Here is a 25,949-nt window from a genome sequence, read left to right on the forward strand (position 1 = left end):
TACCACCACCATATTTTACTGTTGGTATGATGTTCTTTTGCTGAAATGCTGTGTTACTTCTACGCCAGATGTAACGGGACACGCACCTTCCAAAAAGTTCAACTTTTGTCTCGTCTGTCCACAAGGTATTTTCTCAAATTGGCAATCATTGAGATGTTTTTTAGCAAAATTGAGATGAGCCTTAATGTTCTTTTTGCTTAAAAGTGGTTTGTGCCTTGGATATCTACGCTCCTTTGGACTTCAGTTCTCTTCCCGGAGCGTAGATATACGCACCACCCGCCGCTGTCCGCGCTCCCACGTGCTCGCACTCCCGCGATCGTGCACGCCGCCGCCCGCTCGGAGATCAATGAACGGGAAAATCCATTCCCGTTCGTTGATCTCTGCCCCCGCAATGATCGGCATGCTATGAGAAGCAGCGCGACCATTGTGAAAAAACTCAGTTTCCCAGCCTCCCTTCCTGCAAGCTTCCTTCCGACGCTTGTAGGACGCCTGAAAAAAAAATGTGGCTATCTTGTGGCCAAAAAGTAATACTACACCCAAAAACATTTTTCACATACATTATTTTCACTATTCATTTTAACTCATTAACTCCCACTCTCCCCAATTGTTACAATTTTTTTTTTTGTAATAAAAAAAAAAAAAATTACAATAAAAAAAAATTAAATAGTTACCTTAGGGACTGAAATCTTTAAATATTTATATCAAGAGGGTATAACACTGTTACTTTATAAATTATGGGCTTGTAATTAGGGATAGACGCAAAACTGAAAAAAAATGCACCTTTATTTGCAAAAAAAAATATTGGCGCCAAATATTGTGGTAGGGACAGAATTTAACCACTTCACCACTGAGGGGTTTTACCCCCTGACCACCAGAGCAATTTTCACCTTTCAGCGCTCCTTACATTCATTCGTCTATAACTTTATTATTACTTATCCCAATGAAATGAACTATATCTTGTTTTTTCGCCACCAATTAGGCTTTCTTTAGGTGGGACATTATGCCAAGAATTATTTTATTCTAAATGTGTTTTAATGGGGAAATAGGAAAAAATGTGGGAAAAAATTATTTTTCAGTTTTCGGCCATTATAGTTTTTAAATAAAGCATGCTACTGTAATTAAAACCCATGAAATGTATTAACCCATTTGTCCCGGTTATAAAACCATTTAAATTATGTCCCTATCACAATGTTTGGCAACAATATTTTATTTGGAAATAAAGGTGCATTTTTTTCAGTTTTGCATCCATCCCTAATTACAAGCCCGCAGTTTATAAAGTAACAGTGTTATACCCTCTTGACATAAATATTTAAAAAGTTCAGTCCCTAAGGTAACTATTTATGTTTTTTTTTTATTGTATTTTTTTTAATTACAAAAAAAAAAAAAAATTGGGGAGTGTGGGAGGTAATGAATTAATTTATTGTGTAAATGTAATGTTTGTATATGTAAAATGCTTTTAGGGTGTAGTTTACTATTTGGCCACAAGATGGCCACAGAGTGTTTGTTTACATGCGACCTGTAAGCGTCTGGAAGGACGCTTACAGGAAGCAGTAGGAGGCTGGGAGACTCACAATGATCTCGCTGTTTCTGAAAGAAGCAGATCATTGCGGGGGCTAGATCAACGAACGGGAATGGATTTTCCTGTTCATTGATCTCCGGGCGAGCGGGCGGTGGCGTGCACGAGCGGCGGGTGCGCACACGAGCATCGGGAGCGCGGACAGCGGCGGTAGCGCGGAAGGTACGGATTTCTCCGTCCCTGGTTTTTTAGGGGGGAAAAAGGGACGGAGAAATTCGTACCGCCGGTGGTAAAGTGGTTAAACAATTTAATAACTGGGACAAATGGGCATATAAGTTACATGGATTTTAATTATAGTAGCATGCATTATTTAAAAACTAATGGCGGAAAACTGAAAAATGTTTTTTTTTCCCCAAATGTTTTCCTATTTTCCCATTAAGGCCCCGTTCACATCACAGAACGCAGGCGCGTTCCGTTCAGAACACAACGCACAGGAACGCACGTCATGTGCGTCTCTGTGCGTTGCGTGGCTGATCCCATTCACTGAAAGTGAATGGGACAGCCACGCGTTTTTACAAACAATGCGTGCAGCATGCGTTCTTGGACCGCACAGGTCCGGAACGCATGCAGTGTGAACATCAGACATTGCACTCTATGCAATGTCTGATGTCGTGCGTGTCGGCCACCTGCACGCGTTTCCAAAACGCGACTGGAAACGCGTGCAGTGTGAACAGGGCCTAAAACACATTTAGAATAAAATAATTCTTGGCATAGTGTCCCACCTAAAGAAAGCCTAATTGGTGGTGAAAAAAACAAGATATAGTTCATTTTATTGTGATAAGTAATGATAAAGTTATAGGCGAATGAATGTAAGGAGCGCTGAAAGGAGAAAATTGCTCGGATTCTGAAGGAGTAAAACCCCTCAGTGGTGAAGTGGTTAATTGAGGCAAGTGAGGCCTGCAGTTCTTTAGATGTTGTCCTGGGGTCTTTTGTGGCCTCTCGGATGAGTTTTCTCTGCGCTCTTGGGGTAATTTTGGTCGGCCGGCCACTCCTGGGAAGGTTCATCACTGTTCCATGTTTTTGCCATTTGTGGATAATGACTCTCACTGTGGTTCGCTGGAGTCCCAAAGCTTTAGAAATGGCTTTATAACCTTTACCAGACTGATCGATCTCAATTACTTTTGTTCTCATTTGTTCCTGAATTTCTTTGGATCTTGGCATGATGTCTAGCTTTTGAGGTGCTTTTGGTCTACTTCTCTGTGTCAGATAGCTCCTATTTAAGTGATTTCTTGATTAAAACAGGTGTGGCAGTAGTCAGGCCTGGGCGTGACTACAGAAATTGAACTCAGGTGTGATAAACCACAGTTAAGTTATTTTTTAACAAGGGGGGCAATCACTTTTTCACACAGGGCCATGTAGATTTGGAGGGTTTTTTCCCCCTCACTAAATAATAAAAACAATCATTTAAAACTGCATTTTGTGTTCAATTATGTTATCTTTGACTAATAGTTAACGGTTTTTAATGAGCAGAAACATTTAAGTGTGACAAACATGCAAAAGAATAAGAAAACAGGAAAGGGGCACATCACTTTTTCACATCACTGTATATAGTATTACTATGTAACAAAGTAAACCAGCCCCCTTCAGGCTAATCAGTCCCTCACTGTCCTCCTCCGCCACCTGGATCTTCTGCTATGGGTCCAGGTACTTGAGCCAGTCGGGCGTAGTCGCATGTACACATTCCGCCACTGGAAGCGTACAACTGCACAGCACTATTGCGCAGGTGCAGAACGCTCCTGGCTGTGGAAGCGGCATGCGGCCGGACTGCGCTGACTGGCTGAATTACCAGGACTTATAGCAGAAGTTCCAGGTGGTGGATGAGGACCGCAAGGGACTGATTAGCCTGAAGGGCTGGAGGAAGCCCCAGGTATGTATAAAACTTTTCTTTTCATCTGTCACAGGTACCCTTTAGTTCGTAGTCACCAAACCAAACTTTAACGACATATCAAATTATTTGATTTCATGAGCAAAGAGAGTGCGTATATTTGCATAAATCAGCATCAATGCAGAATTATTTACATCTCATTGACCATCTCTATTAGTGACACAGCTACACATCAGGCTTTATTCTTACAGCATAGATGTTATTTAGATGAAAATAATATATATATATATATATATATATATATATATATATATATATATATATATATATATATATATATATATATATATATATATATATATATATATATATATATATATATATATGTTACGGCCAGAACCCGAAGTTTGGCCACTTTGCGTTCTGGCCGGCCACTTCGGGTTCTGGCCGGTCAATGTACGAAGTAGCCACGGCGGTGCGGCCAATGTTAGAAATCAATTGATTCCAGTAAGATTAATGTATGTTCTGGCCGTCTCGCTGCAACAAACTTCAAAAGCGAGTTCATTTAATGAGATGAAGCCGGCGGCAATGTAACAGATGTCCCCGCCGGCTTCAGCTCTCTCTCCTCCCCCTGCCTCTCTTCTATACAATACTGGGCAGCCGGCGGGGACATGCGTGTCTCCCCAGAGTCGTTTGTCGCAGCAGGGAATCCTGCTGTTCGTTCCTGCAGAGCGGGTGCTGGCAGAAGCAATGTCAGCAGCCTCCCCGATCTGCTGCCCTGGCGCGACGAACGACTCTCGGGGACACGCATGTGTCCTGCCCGGTGTTCTATATAGGAGAGAGGCAGGGGGAGGAGAGAAAGCTGAAGCCGGCGGCTTCATTTGTTACATTGCCGCCGGCTTAATTTCATTAAATGAACTCACTTTTGAGTGGCCGCGGCCACTTTGCACATTGGCCGGCCAGAACCCGAAGTGGCCGTCCAGAACGCAGAGTGGCCAAACTTCGGGTTCTGGCCATAACATATATATTATATAAAAATACGGGGACTGCTTTATTGAAGCAGCACATCTATTACTGTATATATAATTTATAATGACTATTTTCTGAGAAATTGAACATTTTATCATATTTTCTATTTTAATCACAGTTTAAATTCATTAGGAGTCTAAGTCCGTGCATTTTTTCCTGACTTCGACTCCAGGCACCCAAAAATTGCCCCGACTCCATAGCCCTGACAAATTGTCACCAAAACAAAGATTAGTAATACATCTGTGAGGTTCAACTACAAATGTCAGATGTCACGCCTGGCTTAGTCCCAACAGTTGTGCTTCGGGTAGTAACTGTACTTATTCTTCTCTCCCCCCCAAACATGCTAGTATAATTGATCCAACACTAAGGGCTGGATTACACTCTGGCACTTTTGAGGAGCGTTGGAATGCTGGCGATTAGCAAAGTGCTGTTAGATCATTCTCACAGCAGCGCATGCAGCAGTTTGGCAGTGATTGCAATGAGATTCTTGTTCTCTTGAACAAGAATCAGAGTGCAGTCTCCTAAAATTTGCATCACAAAATTGCAAACGCTAGTTGATTGTGTTTTGCGATCTGAGTGTCAACAGGCCTTAAAGCTGATCTTAAGATACACGCTACACAATATCATACACTATATAACCATGCTGCCAATCAGCACTGAGATCAATGTCACAAAGAACCACTATTGCCGGTCACATAATGTTGCCTGTGGGATCGATCGCAGTGCCAATGGAAAACACAACTTTTGCTTCATTTCTAATTCGGCAAAAAATTTGTATAGTGTACGGCTAGCTTTAACTTTGCTCTGTACAACCAATGACTCCACTAAGAAGGTGATATTTGAAAGACATGCTCTACACCAAACTGTTGCCAAGTTGCAAGTGCAAAGAATATTTAAACAAGAAAATAATTTAAATGACAAAAACAGCTTGAGTAACAAGAAGATATTCATTTGTAAAGTGAATGTACACTTATGTGCTGTCAGCTCAATACAGTTGTGAAGAGACAACTTACAGCAAGAAATTCTAGTTTCTCCCTGCAGTGTCCATATTAGCTCCCAGGGTCACCCTGCCCACCCATCATGCTCTCTGATGCAATGTATGACATCACAGCTACAGCAAGAGACCCCACACACAATTTTCCATGGGGTGAAATGTTGGGACACCAGAAAATTGAGAGAGCATGGAAGTTTCTCTACTGCACCTGCGAGATTGGACATGCTGGCCTGACAGGAAAATTGCATGGCGTTTACCAGGCATAACAAAGACAGAACATTTATATTGCGCTTTTCTCCTGGTAGACTCAGAGCTGCAGCCACTAGGACGTGCTCTATAGGCAGCAGCAGTGTTCCTACTGAATAGGTGCTGGCTTACTGAACAGGCAGAGCCGAGATATGAACCCAGGTCTCCTGTGTCAGAGGCAGTGCCCTTAACCATTACACTATCCAGCCACTGGATATGATTTAGGAAAGCTGAATACATGTTCTAATGTGGATAGCTCCATAAAGGAGTTTGAGTCAGGCACCCAAAAACACGCCCCTAGCGAAAATATTATACCTAAATAATAAACGCACTACCTGTTTTTCAATTTTACAGCGAAAAAGGTAAGCAATTAAAATCTGACAGAAACAACAGGTTTTAAACTAGTCCATCTCCTTATAGGGGATTTACAGAGATTTCTTTGTTTTCAAAAGCATTTCCTGAACAGCAGTTACTAAGTCTAACTGACAAAATAGGGTGCAGACAGGCTGGCTCGTATCTTACTATGTTGTCAGACTTAGTAACTGCTGTTCAGGAAATGCTTTTGAAAACAATGACCCTGAGAATCCCCCCATGAGTAGATGGACTAGTCTAAAACCTGTTGGGTTGTCAGATTTTACCTGCTTTTTTTTTTTTTTTTTTTTTTTTTAAAGGGAACCTGAAGTGAGAACAATATTGAGGCTGCCATATTTATTTTCTGTTAAACAATACCAGTTTCCTGGCAGCCCTGCTTATCTGTTTGGCTGCAGAAGTGCCTGAATAACACCAGAAAAAAAAGCACATGGCTAATCCAGTCAGATCTGACAATGTCAGTAACACCTGATCTGCTGCATGCTTGTTCAGGGTATATATCTAAAAGAGGCTATTAGAGGCAGAAGATCAGCAGAACAGGAAATAATTATGGCAGCCTCCATATCCCTCTCGCTTCAGATGTCCTTTAACCACAGCTGGTGTTTTTACTTTTAATAGCATCTGTAGGAGCTGCTGCTCTTCCGGCAGAAGCTGAAGGGTAACAGCACCAAAGAAGCAGCATTATATAGTAGACTACCCACAGGCGGTCTATAAAATATTTTATATTGTGATCTCCAATGTCATTTCACAGGTGACAACAGCTTAACACAATTTGTACAGTAATGTTTGAATTTTTTCGGTTTTATTTTTCACACATTAAAAAAATGAAACACACTATACAAATGGGATCATAGCAGATTACATTAGGTCCATTCCTTACTCTAGGTCATTGTGCTGCCAATATAACTAGGGACTAGCTTCATTGACATCTGTTGCCTGCACAGCAAATGTACTGATTTAAAAGGAGGGAGGTGGTAGCATGCAAACATCAGTCTGGGTACAGGCTCCCCTCGGTTCTTAAATTAAAGGGCTCTGGTGTCCATATATCCATATATACATGCTTCAAATGGTGGCAGTCCCGGGGCTGCAGCTGGAGTCCTGTTTCTGTGTTGGTAAAAAGTGTTGGACCAGGTGGCAGCAATTCCGCTCCTATGAAGTTCCTGTGTCACCAATCTTTCTGGCACGTCACTTTCACTATCTGCTGCGTGTCACACAAATGACATTTATCCAATCAGGCAATTTCTAAATAATATGTATAAAAAAAATTTCTGCTTTTTTTCTTTTCTTTTTTTTATTCAAGCCAGATAACTGTAGGTGTCCTTTTCTCCATCCACACGCTCCAGATACTCCTTTTCTATAAGGATGTCGATACATTTCTGAGAAGGAAAAGACAATAGTGAACAACCATTTTACCTCAAAATAAACATAAATGTATTCTATTTATGACGCGTAATCTTTAGGAAAACTGTGCAAATTGCCCTACTTGTGTACCGCACTGACAACTATCACTCGAGGTTACATACAGGCTGTAGAGTACAATAACTTCAGCTCGGGTTTCCTTTAAAGCAGACCAGAACTTCCTCTTTCTTTAAAGATTATTATGCTGTTGCTCATCTTATAAAGCAAATTCTTGTTACAGCTTACAGAACTCCTGCAATAAATCTAGTGTGTCTACATCCTGCTTTCATGGAAGCAGACAAAGGGTTAACATCCTGTGTTTACATATTAGCTGTGTCTTCCGAGGTTTACTGAATTCCCATGTTGACACAGCTGAGAACTCAAATTACACTTGTGATTACTTACAAATGAGAGGGAATTAGACAGTCCCTTCTCTCTAAAAACACACACTGTGCATTTCACTGTTTTCCCTGTGTCCTATGCAAGAGTTCAGGGCAACTTCAAGGAAATTTAATACAACGAACTAGACAGCGAGTAGTGCAGTCAACCAGCCAGCAGAGGACAGTATTAGCTCTGTATCATAACAGCAGCATTGTAATAGGAACAGCATTATTTGCAGGATATAAGAAAATAAGTTTGGAGGATCAGTTCAGTTAACACGATATTTTCAGGAAAATTACACATTTGGTGTGAAACCTGATATCCTTGGCTGGCTCATAAACCATATACATGGTCAGTTAATCAAAATTGTGTCACAGAATAAAGGAGCGAAAACAGAACAGCAACTTACTGAGTACGCGGCTCATGCACAGCATCCCTCCCCTCATCTTTCTTGCTAATGCAATGCTATGGGGGATTTTTATAAAATCACATTGCTTAAGTGGGATCACACACACATAGCATTACATTAGCAAGAGAGCGTTTCACAAATCACAAAGCGCTCAGAAAAGCTCTCCTAGTGGGTTCCAGGTCTGAGGGGGAATGTTCTCCAACCTTTTCATTGCCCTCTTATTGCTCACCCAAGTTTCATGTGACTAGATGTAATAAAAAGCAGAACTCTACCAGTGCTTTATAAACAGGCAAATAAGTCTGCTACTGCATTCTGGAACAGGTGGTTTCTGTGCCCTGCTGCCACTGCAGCCAATGCGCTATGGAGATGTGGCAGCATCAGGTGTACAATCTGAGAACGGGCAATAGCTGATAACTGACACTTTGCAATAATCTAGCTGATAACCACGAGTCAACAACAGTCCTGCACCCAAATTATACACCTGCCTGCTGCTTGGCTACCATTTCCTTTCAGTAATGCTGAATACACACTGTTCGTTCCCGCATCGAATGCGCCGCTTGATTCCCGACAAATCGATTATTCCCGAACATTTCCAAGCGCATTTCGATTATTTTTAGGTCGATTGCCATGTAAGGTATGGCAAATCGTCCTAACGATCCATCGAACCGCGAATCGGACATGTCAGAAATAAACGAATCGACGGGAATCGAGCGGCGCATCGACGGGAATCGAGTGCGGGAACGAACCGTGTGTATCCAGCATAAGAAAAATGGAGATTCAATTTCAGTGGAACGGTGATCTTAGCAAGGCAAATGCTTAGGGGATGGGGGGGGGGGGGGTAGTGGAAGGTCAGACTTACCCTCCTTGTGCCTAGCAAGGATGGGGTTTATGATGAGGAGAGGTTAGAGTTACAAGTTAGGAAGGGGTTCATGTTAAAGGAAGGAATGGGTTCATGTTAGAGAAAAGATTAAGGTTAGTTGTTGTGTAAAGAGGAATGCTTACAATTAGAGGATTTTGTCACCCAAAGTAATCAGATTCTTTCAGGTGACAGTGTTACAGCACTTTCTACACAGGGTTTGGATGACTAGACTGCTCTGTAACATGGAGGGGGAGACGAGACAAATATATTAAGACTATGCAACATGGACAACTCCTATAAGCCTGGGAGGGGATCTCTGTACATGTCAGACTGTTACCCAAAACAATAATGAACACTTTAGAGAGCAAAAGTCTTTCACTATGAAGCGTGTGAACATTTACCAACCTTGATAACAGGAACACGTGGTTTGAACCTTGAGGATAGCTGGGTCAAAACTTCTCCAAGAAGTTGCTGGTGTTTTAATACCTTTCTCATCTTCATGATTCTTACAATGGCAGCCTGTAAACACAAATTATACATCACTTAAAAAAATGACAGTTCCAATCATACGGGCTGCATGAAAACGTGAAAACCGTATTGCCTGGAAGACATTAGAGGCACCCTTGGGAAGCTAAAAACAACCCCTACAACACAATACACATCACAGGTCTCACAGAAACTGGGGGGTTCTGTAATGTGAATGTGTCTGATTTTTATTTTCCCTCATATTGCTTCCTGATAATCATAAAAACAATGCAAATTGTTTGAACTCCCCAAGTAACTTTTACTATCATAATTACAAAGTAAAATATCAGTAATTTTACTGATATTCTACCAGCAGTTGTGTTTGGTGCCCTTATTACATGTATGCGGAGTAACCACCATCTAATTAGTGATTTTTAACCACTCCAAGTACAAATATTACAGCACTTCAAACACCAAGAAAGTCATTTAGTGCAGGTGAATTGCGGTGGCAAGAACCCATGATCAGTTCAAACCCTTAGGGCCAGTTCACACTGTCCTGCACGGCACAAACTCTGCAGCAAAATAGCCAGGGAAAAGACTGCAAACATTTGTGGGCCAGTTCCCATTTATCCATTGTCGGAAAGTCCTGCTACATTCATTTTTTCAGATGATGGGATCAAAACAAGCATTATGAAAGTAAATAGGCGCAGATGATACACTGTGTCAACAACTTTCTATTCCACGCCATCTTGAATGACTGTCATGATTAGGCAAGCACCATACCAGATAGCATTTCTGAGAAGTGTCCAATAGGATATTCTTCAACGGAGAAGCTAATTGTATGACAAAGGCCACTCCCAATTGCAAAGTAGCTGCCACCATAATGAAAAATACAAAAAAAAAAAACACCCCCCCCCCCCCCCACCAGCTCTGACAACTCTACCCTGTCAGTCTTACCTGGATGAGTAGTTTACGATCTTCCTCAATATTTTTGTGCGTCGTTTCTTGTTCCTGTTTCTGTTCAGTTTTCATGGGGACGTTGATGTTAACTCTAAGCTTTTTGCTGCCAAGACAAAATAATATAGTGATCTAAATATTTTAGTACAACACCAGGTACACTCTATAGAAAAAGATGTTTAAAGGGAACGTCCAAGCAAAATAGTAAAAAAGTAAATTTTTACGCATTGAACCAGTAATGCGTAAAAATGTATGTGTTAATGTTCCTGCACTAGCGGGAATGCGTAAAAATGTACGCAATGCGGCCCGCCGACCTCTGAGGTCGTCAAGCTGCCAGCGAGGGACTGGAGCAGCAGTGAGTGACTCTGAGGGCACAGTATGGCTGCATGGGGCTGGTAGAAGCCCCAGGTAAGTGAAACTCTTTTTTAATTTGCTTGGACATTCCCTTTAAGCTCTTGTTAACCAAGTATTTATCTCCCTGAATTAAACCATAGCCTTCATCACAGCTTATATGGAATTTCGCATTCATATTTTGCAGTAAATTGCTACAATGAATTCATACACACGCACAAGCGATGTAATGTTTCACAGTTTGAATCCATAGCCCTGAAGGGAACAAATGCGCTCGCACTCCCAAAGCACGCATGCATGAGCACTTCGGCACAAGGCTCAGAGTTATTTAACCTTCCTATTTGCAATAAAGGTGGACAAATAAATAATGCAAAGCCCTATAGCATAGTTCTAAAACAACTCATCTTTTACCCTTTTATTTCCTATGATTTTAACCTCGGTTAAAATATGTTCGATAACTCCTGGAACCTTGATTGTGTCAGATATACAGCCAGAGACTAGGCACTATTTCGGGATGAGGACAAAATTGAATAAGTTGTAATGGAGGGTGCGCTGGATTTAAAATTTATTTTATTCAGATATAAAAACTGTATAGATTACAGGTACTCTTCAATTAATATATATATTGCAACGGATTTTTCAACTAGTATGTGCTGTACTCAATTTTATACACGTTCATACATACATGCATTCACTCAGAGAGCATGCTGGTTCCCCTTTAAAAATTGTTAGTTAATAATATTTCACAAAAAATTTCTTTGTTAGTGATCACTAATATATCCCTAAAAAAAACCCTAAAAACGCTATGCACAATTTCACTAAAAAGTCCCTATTAGGGAATATATGGATTTCCAATATACCGTGTACTTCTCCACCTGGTACTACTCCACAATACCGGAAACAAGCAGAAGATGATATCGTAGATGGCTTGATACCAAAGTTAATCACATATGGATATACTAAAGGTTTCTTAAGTGCATACAAAAATTTGCTACCGGTCTCATCAAGGCGGGTGTACAAAATAATCCTACAGATACGTCTCACCACTTCCAGCAGTGTTGGCGATGCCTTAGTCCTAGGCTATTCATCCAGCTTGAGTAATCTCCTCTAGTTTATCCGTGTTCAGTCCGGGGGTACAGCGCGCAGTGCCGCTCCGGCAGGCAACTGCTCTGTCCCAAGGATTAAGGTGCAACCCACGTGTTAGATCCGGAATTGTAACGCGCAGATGCCGCTACGGCGGTCAGCTACTACGTTCCACGAGTTACTGCACAATCCACCTGGGCAGACGGCTTCCGGCCACTCGTCCTTGGAGCAGTAGCGTCACTTCCTAGTGCGCTCCAGCTCAGTTGCCACATAGACTTCCTTGCGTTCCACCACTATAATACTTCTCCGTATGTCTTAATCTGGTAGGTGACGGGTGGTAAACAGCAGGGAATCACTCTGCAATCATGTGGGGCGCCCCAACAAGGTCACAACTTGCGGCTAGATTGACATGTTTCGACGGCACGGCCGTCTTCCTTAGATTCTGAGGAAGACGGCCGTGCCGTCGAAACATGTCAATCTAGCCGCAAGTTGTGACCTTGTTGGGGCGCCCCACATGATTGCAGAGTGATTCCCTGCTGTTTACCACCCGTCACCTACCAGATTAAGACATACGGAGAAGTATTATAGTGGTGGAACGCAAGGAAGTCTATGTGGCAACTGAGCTGGAGCGCACTAGGAAGTGACGCTACTGCTCCAAGGACGAGTGGCCGGAAGCCGTCTGCCCAGGTGGATTGTGCAGTAACTCGTGGAACGTAGTAGCTGACCGCCGTAGCGGCATCTGCGCGTTACAATTCCGGATCTAACACGTGGGTTGCACCTTAATCCTTGGGACAGAGCAGTTGCCTGCCGGAGCGGCACTGCGCGCTGTACCCCCGGACTGAACACGGATAAACTAGAGGAGATTACTCAAGCTGGATGAATAGCCTAGGACTAAGGCATCTCAAACACTGCTGGAAGTGGTGAGACGTATCTGTAGGATTATTTTGTACACCCGCCTTGATGAGACCGGTAGCAAATTTTTGTATGCACTTAAGAAACCTTTAGTATATCCATATGTGATTAACTTTGGTATCAAGCCATCTACGATATCATCTTCTGCTTGTTTCCGGTATTGTGGAGTAGTACCAGGTGGAGAAGTACACGGTATATTGGAAATCCATATATTCCCTAATAGGGACTTTTTAGTGAAATTGTGCATAGCGTTTTTAGGGTTTTTTTTAGGGATATATTAGTGATCACTAACAAAGAAATTTTTTGTGAAATATTATTAACTAACAATTTTTAAAGGGGAACCAGCATGCTCTCTGAGTGAATGCATGTATGTATGAAAATGTATAAAATTGAGTACAGCACATACTAGTTGAAAAATCCGTTGCAATATATATATTAATTGAAGAGTACCTGTAATCTATACAGTTTTTATATCTGAATAAAATAAATTTTAAATCCAGCGCACCCTCCATTACAACTTATTCAATTTTGTCCTCATTATTGGTGTGGGTAGGGGGAAACCACGCCTGGACGGCTGCAGCAGGAGGAAGTTCTCTCTGGTGAGTATAGGGTAGCTCACGGAAAATTCTAGGCAGCGCCTTTCTGTGTGTACAACTATTTCGGGATGAGTAAACTTTGCGTTCACATCACAAACAAAAGAATTTGCCCTTAGATTGTGTCCTGCCTGTGCCGCATTTGTGTACGTATATGTGCACATCCTGGTGGCTAGAGCGCGGTGACACAAGGACATCCATTACGTTTTGTAGCCCAACTTATCACCAAGTGAACTCTTACCATCTTCATTTTCTCTCACATGCCCGGATTGGTCTTTCAGGTACAGACTGGGCTCCATACTTGTGCACACATGCTGCCTACCACAGTCCTCGACTGGCTGCCATTCAGGACACAAGTATATAGTCCATTCAATTCCTTATTTTCAACTCAGACATCCTTTAGAGTAAGAAGCTGCATGTATGCTTTTATGAAACACATTTTATTATGCCTTATCTAGCCTTGTAGAAACTGGAGTTAAAATACTGCTCTCACAAGTGTCATTTCTCACATTCCCATTCATGCTGTCTTTTCTTTGACGAGTTCAGAGACCTTACAGCTTGAGTCATCAGAAGGTGAAGGAGGACTGATCAAGTGGAAGTCAGCAGGTTAAGCCACACCTCTACTACTCTTTAGTAGTTAATTTAGAATACACAATATAGATGGAGAAAAGAAACAACAGCCATTAGACAAATCTGTATCTAACAATCAACAGTCATGTTCCCACTTGAACGTGTACCTGAGGTGGGCTATTTAAAAGATTTTATACTTACCTGGGACAGAAGAGCCGACTGACGCGACTGAGCCAGATTACCAGGACTGATACCAGGTGAACGGAGGCACTTGGGAGGACTGTGAGGGACACATGGCTGCTCATGGGGCTGGAGGAGGCCCCGGGTAAATAAAAAAAAAAAAAAAATCTTTTAAATAGCCCATTTCAGGTTTACTTTAAAGAGAACCCGAGGTGTGTTTAAAGAATGTTATCTGCATACAGAGGCTGGATCTGCCTATACAGCCCAGCCTCTGTTGCTATCCCAAACCCCACTAAGGTCCCCCTGCACTCTGCAATCCCTCATAAATCACAGCCGTGCTGTGAGGCTGTGTTTACATCTGTAGTGTCAGTCTCAGCTGCTCCCCCGCCTCCTGCATAGCTCCGGTCCCTGCCCCCGTCCCTTCCCTCCAATCAGCAGGGAGGGAAGGGATGCAGGCGGGGACTGGAGTTCTGCAGGAGGCGGGGAGAGCAGCAGACTGACACTATAGAGATAAACACAGCCAGCTCTGACAAGCTGTTTGTCAGCAGCGTGGCTGTGATTTATGAGGGATTGCAGAGTGCAGGGGGACCTTAGGGGGGTTTGGGATAGCAACAGAGGCTGGGCTGTATAGGCAGATCCAGCCTCTGTATGCAGATAACATTCTTCAAACCCACCTCGGGTTCTCTTTAAAGGAATACTTAAGTCTACTAAAAAAAATGACTTTTACTCACCCGGGGCTCCCCTCAGCCCCCTGCAGCTGAACGGTGCCCTTGCCGTGTCCCTTCGATGCACCTGGACTCGCCGGCGGCCACTTTCGGTTTGGCCGTCACCGGCCGACAGGCTGGGAACGCGGCTGATTATCCGCGCTCCCGGCCGCAATAGCGCCCTCTATAATGCTATTGCGGCCAGGAACGCAGCTAAACAGCCGCGTTCTCAGCCTGTCGGCCGGTGACGGCCAACCCGGAAGTGGCCGCCGGCGAGTCCAGGCGCATCGGAGGGACACTGCAATGGCACCGTTCAGCTGCAGGGGGCTGAGGGGAGCCCCGGGTGAGTTAAAGTCATTTTTTTTTTAGTAGACTTAAGTATTCCTTTAAGCTCATTAGTAGTTGATTGTTTCCACAGTTTGTTTCTAAAAGCGGTACAATTCTTTCGCTGGAAAAAAAAATCATGCAGCTAATAGGCAGCCAGAGAGTGACCACCCCCCAGTCTAGGCAGCCAGAGAGTGACCCACGAGTTTAGGCAGCCAGAGAGTGACCCACGAGTTTAGGGAGCCAGAGAGCGACCCCCCTCCCCCACAGGAAGCCAGAAAGCGTCCCTGTATAGATAGCCAGAGAGGTCTACAAAGTATAGGTTGGCAGAGTGCTCCTCCTTTTTATAGGTAGCCAGGCATTGCCTCCCTTGAGACAGGCAAAAACAGCACAAGATATTCGGGCAAACCATGTGCCGCAATGTGAATTATGGCTATAGGGGCGCTCACAGTAATCTGGGCATCGTCAAAAGATGATTGACATTCGCCATGTGTAATTTGATCATGTTTGCCACAATAAGCATGCACATCATCATCTTTACTACTGGCAGACAAGAAAAAAACCAAAACTAGACAGCGCTAACTGCCGTTATCTATAAAAACACCCACTAATAAAATTGGCTAAAAGGTTGTTTTTTTATAGATATACACATGCACAGAGGGAGATACTAGATAGACTAATTTTACAGCCTAGAATCACTTGATACAGAAAATGGTTATGGTATTTTGCAGACATACTTTTTATAGCCCAAATACAGCTTTATTAAGATATCTGGTCTCAGCTCCACTTCATCCACATTTGCATTTTCATCTTCTAACACCTACAGCAGTCAGAAGAAAAGAAAGAGTTGCATTAAGTAGCAAACACACCCCAATTCTAATTAATATTGTCTATAAAATAAAAGAACATACACTTTCCTGTAATATAGGTTTATTTTTTTTTTTATTTTTTTTTTAAAGTCCGAGTTAAGCCTTTGAGCTAATCTATCCAGTGTTATAAATAAATGTACATATAACACAGTTATGGAAAAAAAAGCAAGCTAAAACACTTACCAGTAATTTTGATTTAAGCAAGATTTGTAGAACTTGTACCAGAATATCCTGTAACGGGAGAGAACATTAGTATGCACAAGTAACTACTGGTACTAAAGCATCCATTTGGCTTGTTTATTAACTTCTTGTCTGCATTTTTTTTTAACTACTTGCCGACCACGTCCGCCGATGGGCGTGGCCATGGCGGCAGCCCCAGGCCCGCTTACGCCGATCGGCATAAAGTCATGGGGCTTGGTTGTGCAGGAGATTGCGCGCAGGCTGCGCGTGGATCTCCTGCTCGGTGGGCGGAGCTGTGCTCCGCCTTCAGTTAGACGGTAAAATCGCCTTCTGATTAACATGTACAGCGCTGCGATCTACAGCAGCGCTGTACAGGGGACAGCCGTGTGTCACGGCGGTCCCCCTGGGGGACTTAGAAGCAATCCACTGTGATAGGCTAAAGCCTATCACAGCCGATCGCTGCAATAGGCAGACAGGGGGAGGGAGGGTAATTTAAATAATTAAAGAAAACACAAAAATGTAATTAAAAAAAAGAGACTATAAATATTGATTAAAAAATATATAAACAAACCTGGGGGGGGGGTAAATCACTTGTGTGCCGTGCGGCCCTGCAGCTTGGCCTTAAAGCTGCAGTGGCCATTTTTGTAAAAAATAGCCTGGCCTTTAGGGGGGGTAAAGACTGTGGTCCTGAAGTGGTTAATCGTACACTGTGGCACCACATACTTGTTCTGCCACCCTGCCAGCCAGCCCCCAAATGCATAATAGCGCAGGAAGCACTTTGATATTTACCTGAGCCCTGATCACATCTTATAATCGGGACCCAGATGATGTCATCGGCATACAGCACCACTCCATTGTGCAAGAGTAGACCCGATTCAGTGTCCGGATCAGGTAAGTATGTGTCACATTGTATCTCCGTGTGTTCTGCATCAAAGGAACTGGATAGACCTGGCTATGACTAATATAAGTGCACACAACTGGCACTTGTGGATTTATAATGGTGTTTATTTCAATGATTGGTGGTAAAAGATTCATCCCAGCAAACAAGAAATCAGCAAGTCACCTGGGCATTTACCAATACGGTGCATCAACCACTTGAGGACCACAGGTTTATACCCCTCTAGTGACCAGGCGATTATTTAAAATTTAGCACGTCGCATCTTTAACAGTTTATTGCTCATTCATACAACTGAGCACTAAATTAATTTTACCTCCTTTTCTTCCCATTAATAGAGCATTCTTTTGGTGGTATTTGATTGCTGCAACCTAATTGTTTTTTTTCATTTAAAAGATTTAAAAAGAAAAAAAAAATACTTTACACCCCCCCCCCCCCCCCCCCCCCAAAAAAAAAAATTAGCCCTAGACTGATACATACACTACACATACATAGGCATCAGTCTATGATGAGGATTAGATGGTGAGACATTTGGAGGGACAGTTAAGTGAAAGTGCTGTCCTTTTTTTTTAAATCAGCCTGCCAGCTCCTATCGTGGCTGGAAACCTGATCACGGTGGCCCCCTGTGTTTACTGCAGGTAAGGCACCCATTCCCTGCAAATCTCGCTTCTCCTGAGATCACATATGGCAAGGAACTAGTAAGCCCCTCTGTGGCGGCCATCCTGCATTAGGCGTGGTCAAATGCAAACGGCTGAAGAACTCCATTCTACGTCATTGCTGGAAAAAAATCCAGATGCACACAAGCGCACCACTGGGCTATATTTGGAACTTATTTGGCAATTACCACTGTGATAACAAACATACAAAACATGAATTTGCATAATAAATATAAAAATGTTACCAGTTTTATTTGCGTGCTGTCTGTCAGCTGCTGCACTGTGTATGCATCTTCTGTGTTGTACTGAAGCAGGATCGCCATCTGGAACGTGGATGCCTAACACACAGACAGACAAGTGTCAGATGTCCTCATATACCCTCACAAGCATCGTCACTAAGCACTATAAACTTACTGTTATGTTCATAAAATAATTAAAAGGTACAAGGTAATTGTTAAAGCAGAGACGTGACCTGGTAACTACTGTATATACTATCCCTACTCCTGTAGCTGCCTATCTACCTTCATGAAATAGCTGTGCAGTTAACTGATGCAACCAAAGCAGCAGGTTACTAAAGTGCCTCTGTAGAGTCCATGCATATAAACCCAGCTACAGAATGAAAAATACGGTAAGTGTTTAGTTTGATCGGATGCTGTTTATTACTCTGAATATATTTTCTGCACATTTATAAACCAAGTGAAAGTGCAGTGTATCAGTGCAGCGCAGCTCTGCTTTCCTCCAAGTGATCACTGCTCTCCCCCTTCACTTGTGAGGACTTATGCTGTCTGCTCTTACAGAATGAGCACAGATGATCAATGAGGAGCTCATTTGCCCAAACTTGAAGTCAACAGTTGGTATGTTAATGCATACCTGAACTGACAAGTGACATGAGGAGATAAACATGGGTACATTGTGTACCGGTCCTACTAAAAACTTGGCTGAGATTTCATTCTCTCTCTTTATGCATTGCAAAGGTTAAAATAAAATAAAAAAACAGCAGTGAATTTAGCCTGTGCACTCCTGAAAAGTAAACAGAAGCCAGAATACTTCTATTCAGGTGAGCAAACACTGCTGCTAAAAAGAAAGGTTTAAATAGACATTATTTCTTGTGTGTTGTAGCAGAATGAAGCATATTTTACATCAGACTTCTGTGGCTGCTGTTTAGTATTCAGGCTTAAAAATTCAGATTAAACTGGAAAAACTATGAGACTGCTGAAATGTTCTATTTACCATTAATAAAACACATACAATTCATAATTATAATTAGTTTATGTTCAGTTGAGGTTGCCTGGCAGTGTTGCTGATTATTTGGCTGCAGTAGTGTCTGAATCCCACCAAAAACAAACATGCAGCTAATCTTGTCAGATATCACTAAAATGTCAGAAACATCTGATATGCTGCATGCTTGTTCAGGATCTATGGCCAGAGCTTTTTGAGTGCCAGTGATTTGAAAAGCTCTTGCTAAGGCAATGCTGTGGGTGCCTTTTATAAAAATCACATGGCTCAAGTGAGAACACACTCATAGCATTATATTAGCAAAGCTTTTAAAAATTACAAGTGCTTAGAAAAAGTGCGAATCAGCCCTTAGAGGCAGAAAATCATCAGGATAGCCAGACAACTGGTATTGCCTAAAAGGAAAAACATGGCAGCTTCCATATACCTCTCATTTCAGGTTCAGTGTTGCCAACTCATCCCTTTAATTACTGACACATAAATTATACAGGTTTTGTGGCTAGGTAGATGCAGTTAAGGCACTGATTATGTGCAAATAGCCCCAGAACCTGTATAACTTAGATGTGTCAGTAATTAAAGGGATGAGTTGGCAACACTGTTCAGGTTCCCTTTAACTGAAATTGGACCAATCCAAAATCGACAGCAACTGCATTTGCAGGAAAGCATGCTAAGGTTAACCTGTAGCTTTCATATAAAAAAAAAAAAAAAAAAAAAAGAAAAACACCCGATACTTGCTTTTGGATGGGAAAGCCTCAGTATACCAATGAGGCTTCCGCCATCCTCCTTAGCCATTTCAATCCAGCAGAGTAATAATATTTACATTTGCCTGTCTGCGCAGGCACACTAGTGGACTTTCCACTGTGGCTGAAATGGCCAAGCTTAATCAGGTTCGCACTACTGCACAGAGCAGACCCGATCAGGCTTCGGCTATTTCTGCTAGAGCCCGAGCTGTAAGCCACTAGTGACAGCGACATGCTCACAAGCAGACGCTCGGGGGTCCCGATGCTGGATCGCCTCTAACGATGGGGGGGGGGGGGGGGGGTTCTCTTTAGGGTCACCAGTTATGGTATTGTTCAGGTTACTAGAATGTATTGCTACAAAATGCTATAGGACAGTAAAGGTGATCATGATGTTACTGTATACAGTAAACAGTGGTAATTTTTTCACAGAATAGTCATGAAGTGCAACTTGTCGTGTGTGTATGTCATTTGCCATTGATATTGCAATTAATACTCTAACACTGCCATCAATATTACTCACCTGCAAGGTATATCTGTTTTTAAAGCAATTAGTAACCAATTCTCCTTTGGACAACTGATATAACCACGTCAACTTTCTTCCACTGTGCCGGCTGGCATAAAAAGCTGTAAATCTCTGGTAACTGCGTTCCAGCTAGGGTAGGGAAAAATTAAGTTGAGTACATTAAAAAATAGAAAACAAGGTAATTTACTCAGCTAGAAACGTACCTATTAAAACAAGAAAAATGTTTACCTTTTTTATACAGTACATATGACTTGCGAAACTCTGCATCTACAGAGTTTGGTTCTGGGTATTGGGAAAATTTGTGGTGAAAAAAAACAAAAACAATGGCCTCAATTCACTAAGCTTATCTCCTGGCTTTAATAACGTTTCTAGAGTTATCACCATGGTGATAAGGCATGTAGTATTCAGGAAACATTTTACCTCAGGCAAAACTAAAAGTTAACTTCTGTTTTTAACCACATAAGGCCCAGGAGTGTTTTGGAGGATCTGTGCTGGGTGGGCTCTTTAGCCCCCAGCACAGATCAGCAGGCAGGCAAGGGCAATCAGACTCCCCCCCCCCTCCTTTTTTCCCCACTAGGGGGATGTCCTGCTGGGGGGGTCTGATCGCCACCGCTCACGTGTACCTAGTGGGGGGGCTCCTCAAAGCCCCCCTCTGCAGCGCTATTCCCCCCCCCCTCCCTCTCCTCTCTATGGGAGGATACAGGACGGCGATCCGTCCTGTACCGCCTCTGATAGGCTTCAGCCTATCAGACGGCGACGATCCCTGTCCAATCAGAGGCCGGGGGTCGCCAATCTCGCCGTACAATGTAAACACAGGGGATTTCTTCCCCGCGTGTTTACATTTCGCCTGCGAGCTGCGATCGGAGGCTCGCAGGCTGTTCACGGAGCCCCCCGCCGTGAACTGACATGGAACGCATGGAAACACCACTGCGACCAGCCGCCATCTATCGGCGTTAGGCGGTCATTAAGTGGTTAAGTTAAGGTGAGATCTCTAAAGTTAACTCTTCATTCCTCAAAGAGACTAACACAATTTTCAGCCTTATTTCTTCTATCCTATAAAATCCTATACCTGTTCTAATGTGGTCTGTGTTACTGCTGCCTTTCTAGTTGCACAGTGGCTGTGTTATCTTTGTTATATGATCTAATCTTCTCTCTTCTGTTGGCTGAGGCTGGAATGTGTGGAATGTGCTGCACTGCTTGTCATTGGCAGAAGCTATACACACCCTCTCCAAGCTCTGTACGAGTCAGAGACTGAGCTACTCTCAAGCCTATCACACTCTAGTTAGAAGCCATGTCTTGTTTGTAAACACTGCCTAAAAAATGGCAATTCCAAGCCAGAAATGCAGCAGGGAGTGGCAGAAACAGCACAGAGGCGCCCAGGAGAACATAATGAATAGAATGGTATGCTTTTTATTGTAAGAATTTTAGAGTACAGATTCTCTTTAAAATAACTCCAGAATTCTAAAGCTAAAGACAGGCTGCATGTGAAAATAACTACAGAGGAGGTAACTTAACCACTTCAGGATTCTGCGTAGGCCTGAACGATTTTAGGAAAAGATTGAATCACACGATTTCTGTCAGAAATTGCGATTTCGATTCGATTCACGATTTTCTTCAAATCAAGCTTTATCACTAATTTAACAATGTGCACAGTAACATTTGCAAACATGCACTGAGAGAAACTAACATTATACTATAAAACTGCTAGTATGATGTCATTTTCTGTCACGTTTGTAAATGTTACTGCATTATGTGAATTTACCAAAACAAATAGCTATTAATCTAAAATGCAATTATGAAAATTAAAGGGAAGAATTGCTTTCAATTAGCGTATTTATTAATAAGAAACATGCATGTGTCTTGCGTGAATATTCTTTAAAGTTTTTAACAGCAGTAACTTCTTGTAGAAATCCAGTGCAGTAGTGCACCCCATCAAATGAATGGCGATGTGCCTGGCTTAGGCATCACCAATCCAATCGCAATAGGAAGAAGCAGCCGACACCTGGGCACAGTGGGCACTGGGCGCAGTGTCCACCAATGCCATCCATGTATTTTTAACTCTAAGGGCTGGTTCACACTACAAGAGCTTTTGTAGGTGGCAGCGCTTTGTGATTTTAAAAGCTCTTGCTAATGTAATGCTGTGTGTTCACACTGGAGCCATGTGATTTTGTACAAATCCCCCATGGCAGTGCATTAGCAAGAGCTTTTCAAATTACTACTGCCTAAAAAGCTCTTGCAGTGTGAATTAGCCCTAAGTTTGCATTATTCAGATCTGTCACATAGGTACACAACGTTTCGGAGCGACTGTCACTGCTTCTCCTTTATCAAGTTAGTGTACAAACTGGTGCCAGCAGTCGCTCTGAAACATTGTTTATCTATGTGACAGATTTGAATAAAGCAAACTTAGACCTATAAATACATGGAAGCTGGTGTTGGCTGCTTCTTCCAGTTAAAGTTTTCAACAGTTACAAATAAAGAACTAAAAGAGCCACCCTCATCCTCATTAGTGCAAAAAAAAAAAATCCTTACTTGTTTTCAGTTAAATAACATACAAAACATGTAAACTATGTAAGTGTACCCGAGCTGATGCTCAGGTACAAAATCACATACTACCACTTACCCTGAAACGAGGGAAGCCTATTAAGGCTTCCCTCGCTACTCTGTTCCCCGTCGCTGAGCGCAGCCCCCTGGAAGATTAGTGACAAGGCATTGTCGTTTATCACATCAGAGGCATGCAGCTCCTCTTCCCGCCCGCACATTTGCAGTAAGCCGGAGCCATGGCCTTCGTTTTACTGCACATGGGTGGGTTTGCCGGCTATTGCGTGTCTGTCCAGTACATGATCCAGGAAGGAGGGCCGCACTCTTCAATGGGGGGGGGCTTCAGACAAGCAAAATTTACCTCCAATAGGATCCTAAATCTTCCCTCTCTTCAGGGTAAGTATAAGTATCTGATTTTGAACCCGAGCTTCAGATTCATTTAGGAAATAGAAAAATGTACAAACATTTCCCAAAAAGTCAAAAATGGTCTTCTCTTGCCCAACAGTACTGCACTCATGCAGAAACTTTTTCATGAAAAATTACAAATATATATTATGTAAACAAAGGCTGACAGTTGACAGCCTGCCACTAAGTTAGAGTGAAATACAGAACAAATAAAATCTCAGATACAACACAACTTTTTCCCTGACAACTCTACATCACTCTCTTTACAGATTTTTGGTCAAGAAAACCAGCATGTCAACCTTGGATGGTTTTAGACATGCGCGCTGACATGTGACAATATTGCCACTAGCACTAAACAATCTCTCTGATGGTGAACTGGTGGCTGGTATGCACAGAAATTTACAAGCAACTTTGCTCAGCCATGGAAAGTTAACTCTGTGCACTTTCCACCAGGCCAGTGGATCTTGCTCTCCATCAATAGTTGGACCAATCAGGTAGTTGTCCAGTTCAGCTTTAAGAGCATCCTCCAACTGCACAGTGAACGGAGGAGGCACAGCCTTGCTCTTGAAGAAGCTGCCCAGTGACCGCTTTCCCTTCCCGGTGATGGAAGGAGCTGCCTCTGCTGCACCCTGGGACATGGCATCTGTGGTGCTAAGACAGGCCCTCTTCTCATTTCGTGCCACCTGCTCCATTTGCATCTGCACCTTTTCTTTGATGTCTGGGACATTCTCTGCACTTATATAGTCAGTCTTGAATCTCGGATCAAGGAATGAAGTTATGTCTAGTAGCTCCTGTGTGGCTTGGTCGCTGTATTTATCTTCAATGTAGGCAAGAGCTTTGGACTTTACTTCCTTAGTAAGATCTGTGTCCTCAACATTTTCAGTTAGGGTTGTTGTTCTCAGGAGATGGAGAACTGGCTTCAGGTAGGACACACTTACATATGCTTCACCAGAAAGAGCATCTGTAAATTCCTGCAGAGGTCCAATGGCATTGTTGATCGATTCAAGGACATCTGTGTCCTGCCAAGTGGGAACCAAGTGACGTGTCTTCTTGTCTTCAGACAGAACCTGTGATAACGCCTTCTTCTGCTCAAGCACCCTCTCTATCATTTTTTGCCTTGAACCCCATCTTGTCGCACACTCTGTAATTAGTGAGTGCTCTGGTAAATTAAATTCTTGCTGTGCCTTTTTCAGCGCTGTCTTCTTTTTCCAGCTATGAGAGAAGACACCAACTATTTGTTTGCAAAGTCCAGTTGCCCGCTTGACTCTTGCATCATCTTTCACAGCATTTTCAATTGCAAGATGCAGCCTGTGTCCGAAACATTGAAGTCTGGTCCAGTCATTAAGTTCAACCGCTTTGATGACGTTTGCTGCATTGTCGGTTGTGATGCACGTCTGGTCCTCTTCTTTCAGCCCCCAACTTGACAGACACGCTCTCAAACCCTGTGCGATATTCTCTCCAATGTGGTCAGTGGGAAAGTATGCGGTCTGCAGACAGCGACTTTTCATTTCAAAGTCCTCATTCACAAAATGTACAGTCAAACTCAGATATGGTTCGGTCGTTCTGCTTGACCACATATCGGTAGTTGTGGCGTAATACTGCACATTTTTCAACTCTGTTACAACTTTTTCTCTACACTCTGTGTACAGCTTTGGGATGGCAACTTGGTTGAAGTAGGTGCGGGAGGGTATCACATATCTTCTGTCCAGCGTGCGGATAAGTTTTTGAAATCCGGATTTAGTGACCGTGTTAACAGGCACCATGTCCCTGGCAATGTAGTGCGTTATGGCTGCTGTTATCTCCCGATGTCTTTTGCTGCCGGAATCATACGGTGTCACACTAGTAAAAGATTCAGTAATTGTAGACTGTTTACTACAGTGGGCCTGAGCATCACTTTCACTTGACTTTTCACCGGACTTTTTACTCATGCATTCCTCATGCAAATGCTTGTGATGATTTTTCAAGTGCCGGTATAAGTTTGTCGTGTTTCCGGTTTTAGTTGCAACTTTAGTGCGACAGGTTCTGCACAGTACCTGTTTCTGTTGCACATCTGTGGTCTCAAACCCAAAATACTTCCAAATGACCGACGTGCTGTTTTTCTTGGAAAGTAAATCTAACTCCGCTTCTGGTTCTGTAGCAGAAGCCATGGCACACATTTCACAACAGGAGGAGCAGGAGCTAGCCACAAGAAGACAGTCCTGGGCCCGTAACAGTAACAAAGGATTGTTCAGGTCACGGCTTTGCGCTAAGACCGTTACTGTGGTCTATTACCACCTCTGGACGTAGGGGAACAGCTTGCGATAACAACTACGATCACTTTGTGTGAGCAGCAAGCTGGCAACTTAGAGTTCTTCCTTAGCTTTCTGACAGTCTCTGCAGTCCAGGCTATTATCAAGATTAGCCTGCCTTGAAACCACAATTATGGCTTAGGATAGGAATATAGCACCTTACTTTGCACAAATTGAACAGTGCCCCCACTGCAGCTTTGCAGAACGCAGAAAGATCACCACACAGTCACACCACAGCAGCCAGTCATCATTCTCACGCTGTGTGCAGCGTCACAGAGGCATACAGAACTTGAATGACAGGGTGTGGGCGGAGTCTGCCGCCAGCCCAGCAAATGATGTGGAAGCGCTGGGAGGAGGGAGTCACCAAGTGATACGCTTTATATATGCTTAGTTCAGT

General features: G+C 42.9%; 1 protein-coding gene across 2 annotated transcripts in view; it reads right to left on the reverse strand.

Annotated features, from left to right (window-relative positions):
- Positions 1-6,824: 6,824 nt before the first annotated feature.
- Positions 6,825-25,949, reverse strand: part of CUL1 (cullin 1) — a 143,820-nt gene continuing 124,695 nt past the window's right edge. For both annotated transcript variants that reach the window (XM_068236336.1, XM_068236335.1), the window contains exons 16-22: positions 20,319-20,450; positions 18,071-18,163; positions 16,278-16,325; positions 15,963-16,045; positions 10,509-10,614; positions 9,492-9,605; positions 6,825-7,415 (exon numbers count right to left, since the gene is read on the reverse strand). In XM_068236336.1, coding sequence (XP_068092437.1) covers positions 7,335-7,415; positions 9,492-9,605; positions 10,509-10,614; positions 15,963-16,045; positions 16,278-16,325; positions 18,071-18,163; positions 20,319-20,450 — 657 coding nt within the window. In that variant the 3' untranslated portion in view covers positions 6,825-7,334. The remainder of the gene's footprint in view (positions 7,416-9,491; positions 9,606-10,508; positions 10,615-15,962; positions 16,046-16,277; positions 16,326-18,070; positions 18,164-20,318; positions 20,451-25,949) is intronic.

This window comes from Hyperolius riggenbachi, chromosome 5, assembly GCF_040937935.1.
Source record: "Hyperolius riggenbachi isolate aHypRig1 chromosome 5, aHypRig1.pri, whole genome shotgun sequence".
In the NCBI taxonomy this organism is placed as follows: Eukaryota; Metazoa; Chordata; class Amphibia; order Anura; family Hyperoliidae; genus Hyperolius; species Hyperolius riggenbachi.